General features: G+C 47.4%; 1 protein-coding gene across 1 annotated transcript; it reads left to right on the top strand.

Annotated features, from left to right (window-relative positions):
- Positions 1–1,193: 1,193 nt before the first annotated feature.
- bnipl (BCL2 interacting protein like) lies at positions 1,194–4,022 on the top strand (the record flags this gene model as incomplete). The annotated part of the gene is made up of 8 exons (XM_079240522.1): positions 1,194–1,375; positions 1,864–1,931; positions 2,277–2,528; positions 2,608–2,802; positions 2,889–2,991; positions 3,100–3,231; positions 3,397–3,483; positions 3,920–4,022. The coding sequence occupies 8 exons, from the start codon at positions 1,194–1,196 to the stop codon at positions 4,020–4,022; spliced, it is 1,122 nt and encodes a 373-aa protein (XP_079096648.1).
- Between the last annotated feature and the right edge of the window lie 233 nt (positions 4,023–4,255).

Genomic DNA, 4,255 nt, shown 5'->3' with positions numbered 1-4,255 from the left:
TCCATAGTGGTTTTAGTCGGACTCCAAACAGTCTTTGGTGGTTTTAATTGGACTCCAAACAGTCCTTAATCGTCCCAGTCGGACTCCAAACAGTCCTCAGTGGTCCCAGTCGGACTCCAAACAGTTCTTAATCGTCCCAGTCGGACTCCAAACAGTCCTTAGTGGTCCCAGTCGGACTCCAAACAATTCTTAACCGTCCCAGTCGGACTCCAAACAATCCTTAGTGGTCCCAGTCGGACTCCAAACAGTCCTTAGTGGTCCCAGTCGGACTCCAAACAGTCCTTAGTGGTCCCAGTCGGACTCCAAACAGTTCTTAACCGTCCCAGTCGGACTCCACACAGTCCTTAGTGGTTCCAGTCGGACTCCAAACAGTTCTTAATCGTCCCAGTCGGACTCCAAACAGTCCTTAGTGGTTCCAGTCGGACTCCAAACAGTTCTTAATCGTCCCAGTCGGACTCCAAACAGTCCTTAGTGGTTCCAGTCGGACTCCAAACAGTTCTTAATCGTCCCAGTCGGACTCCAAACAGTCCTTAGTGGTCCTAGTCGGACTCCAAACAGTCCTTAGTGGTCCCAGTTGGACTCCAAACAGCCGGATTGGGTCAGTTTCCACCAAACCCAGCTTCAGCTTCTCTATGATGTTTACCACCTATGAATGGGCTCCAGAACCACAACCAGCCTGCCAGTTCGGGCCAGACTGGCTTGGCTTTTCCTTGATAAGGCAGCGTCTCTGCTGCAGGACTAACCGACTGGTCCTGCAGCGGAGGCTCAGAACCGGATCTGATGTGTTGGTCATCTCTCTTCGAGTTGTGAAACTAAATTCTTCAAGGTGACGATAAAAGTTAAGGAATTCTGATAAAGTTATGAAATATTTCTTTGGACCTAACAGATGAAAATGTAACATGCTATGGAGGATGTTCACCATTTACCACCACGCGTGATGATTCCAGTGCGATCTGCTGCTTCCTGCCCTCCATTCAGGGCAGAACATATCAGGTTGTGCTCTACAGAACTTGGAGCAAAGATTTTACAATAAAAATATGTCTCACACTGTATGTACCACATGTGTTAGACTGGACTTTAAAGTGCAGCTAATGGACTGAGTGATGCAGATGGTGGAAAATGACTGAACAAATCTTTCCATCACAAGAAAGAAAAAGTTCTTTTTAGTCTTATCTTTCATGACAGTCAGGTACATGAAGAGCAGCTCTGAGATCAGCCTGGAACAGCCTGGTTCCATCTTTCAGCCCCAGCAGAACAAGGGTCCATCTGTGTGTGTGTGTTTTGGGCCCTGCAGGGTGGCTCCTGAGGCTTTTGGCCCCTACGACATCCAGGACATGGAGCTGAGGGAGGAGTGGCAGGACGACGGCTTCCCCAGGTAACCACTAACCTTTCATGTCCTCAGGATTATAAACTGATCCTGGGAAAAGCAAACCTATCAGAAACAAGAATCTCTGTCAGCCCCGCCCACATGATTCTGTAATATTTAGTTTCAGGGGTCTATTTTCGGGGAGGGCATCCTCTATCTAGTCCCAGATGAGAATGGACCTCTGACAGACCAGTTCTATTCAATTCCTCGTTGACCAATTAAAACAAGTCAATCTAACTGGGATCATGTAAACCAGTTTATACAACCAGATCTCCCAATTTCATTTGAGCTCAGAGTTCTTTGAGATCAGAACCCCACAGAGTCAGGACAGGATTGGTTCCCGAGGATGGAGATCATTTCATCTTCATCTTGAATTTGTCCCTCGTGCAGCCTGAGCCTCCAACACCAGACCCTGACCTAACCAAACCAGAACCTTCCAGGTACCATGATCTGGTCTTCAGCAGAAACCCTGACCCTGTTCTGTTTCTGTGGTTTAGACCACTTCCAGAGGAATGTGCAGATCCAGAGGAGTCCGAGAGTCCAACAGGAGACACTAGACAAGAAGGTGAAAACCAACTTTACTGGTTTTTATGGTTATTAATGGAAGTTTTGCTCAAATGTTTTTGTTAGGGTCTGATAGTTCTGACAGGCTGGATTTGAGTCTCATGGTTCCCACGGTACTGTTTGGGTTTAATAGTTCTGAATATTGTAATCGTGTTTAGATTGGATGAATGAAGCCGTTTACACAAACACTCCTATTGGACACCAGCCAGTCAATCAAAGTGAAGCCTCGCCCTCCAGAGCAGAAACCAATCCTAACTGTGCTTTAAATAAAAGATAAAAATGACAGATTATCAGAGAGGAGTGGTCACTGATCCGTTTCAGATTCTGACTCAGTCTTTAACTTTAGCCCCACCCACCAGCCTTGCCCTATCAGGTACCGTTGAGGGCGGAGCTAAAAAGCGCCTGGTGGCCCCATCTCTGAGCCTCAGTTTGAGCTGTTGCGATTCTCACGACCCCAATGATGGCTTCTCCACTGCCGCACTGTCAGCAAGCCCGGACGAGACCCCATCACTCGACATCAACCTGGAAGCGCTGGAGACACCGTCGGACAGTGAGACAGAAATACTGCCAGACAGCATGCATGACCTGGAGTGGGAGGGTGAGATACGCTGGTAGGTCTGCATACCTGTTTAGATACCTGTTCTCCCTTTTCCTCAAACTTCTGACCTCTCTGACAGATGACTTACCTCGGATGGGTAGGGGAGAGGCTGTGAGCGTGGCCAGGAGCCCGATGGAGCACTCTGAGGGACTGATGGACCTGGACCAGGTGGACAGTAAAGGACGCCGCTGGAGGAGGTTCTGCATTTCTGACCACGAGTACCACGTCAACATGACTGTGCTGGAACCGTACCTACAGGTCTTGTCACATGGAGGTCAGAGGTCACCTGAAACACACCAGAATGATGTCACACCTTCTGAACATCATGAACCTTGACACCTCTGTGTCATTGTTCGTCAGGTTACTATGGAGACAGTATGAACGCGATCATCCTGTTTACTTCCTGTTACCTGCCGGAAAACACGGTGGAGGACTATGAGTATGTCATGGAGAATTTATTCAGGTGAGTTGGGGTTTCCAGATGGAGGCGGAGTCACCTGTGATGCGATGTGGGGTCTGATTCCACACGTTGCCTCGTGTAATCCTGCACCTATCTCTTGTTTACCTTCAGGTACATCGTGGGGACATTGGACCTGATGGTCTCAGAGAACTACATGCTAGTTTACCTCTGTGCTTTGGCTCCCAGAAACAAACTACCAGCCCTCAAATGGCTGCACCGGTGCTACACCTCCATCGACAGGAGGTATGATGGTTTTCTAAATCCGCACAGTCCTGCTGGGTGGAGCCATCACACATGGTCCTTCGGCGTTTTAGAATAGGTTTGATTTCAGCTGCTGCAAACTTTGTTTGTATTAGAGTACAGCTTGTGACCATGGTAACAGAAGTGATGTTACTGTCCTGTCCTCAGGCTGAAGAAGGACCTGAAGGGGCTTCTGGTTGTTCATCCAGCCTGGTACATCAAAGCTCTCATCACCATGGTCAAACCCTTCATCAGGTCAGCAACACACAGTCATGCATTAACCACCCTTTTAGTGTTACCATGGCAACAGCTATTATCTGAAACTGTCCGGGGCCATACTTACTTCAAACACACTGTAGGCCAGTGTTTCTCAGTCCCGGTCCTCAGGCCCCCCTCCCTGAATGTTTTATAGGCAACCCTACCTGAATACACCGAATGAAATAAAGGTTTGTTAACGGGCTGCAAAGAACCAGATGATAAAGTTCAATAATCCCACTTAGGTGCTTTGGAGGGGGTTCATATCTAAAACATGCAGGGCAGGAGGGCCTGAGGACCGGAATTAGAAGCTCTACTGTTGGCTAACACTTCTCACGAAACACTAACACCTTAGTTACCGCTGAAGTTACCCGATAACGCCTGAGTGTTGTGTTCATCATGTTTCTGTTCTATTTGTTTCACCTGATGTCCGCAGTGACAAGTTCAGCAGGAAGATCAGTTTTGTTCAGAGTCTGCAGCAGCTGTCAGAGGTCCTTCCTACAGACAGACTGCAGATCCCAGACGCTGTCCGCCAGTAAGACCCAGGTTTTACTACTGAAAGATTCTACTGTTGAAAGATTCTATTGTTGAAAGATTCTACTGCTGAAAGATTCTACTGTTGAAAGATTCTATTGTTGAAAGATTCTACTGCTGAAAGATTCTACTGTTGAAAGATTCTATTGCTGAAAGATTCTATTGCTGAAAGATTCTACTGTTCAAAGATTCTATTGCTGAAAGATTCTATTGCTGAAAGATTCTACTGCTGAAAGAT

The sequence above is a fragment of the Telmatherina bonti genome (assembly GCF_933228915.1).
Source record: "Telmatherina bonti genome assembly, chromosome: 5".
NCBI classification, from domain to species: domain Eukaryota; kingdom Metazoa; phylum Chordata; class Actinopteri; order Atheriniformes; family Telmatherinidae; genus Telmatherina; species Telmatherina bonti.
The sequence above is the reverse complement of the archived record's forward strand: the minus strand, read 5'-3'. Positions and strand labels throughout refer to the sequence as shown.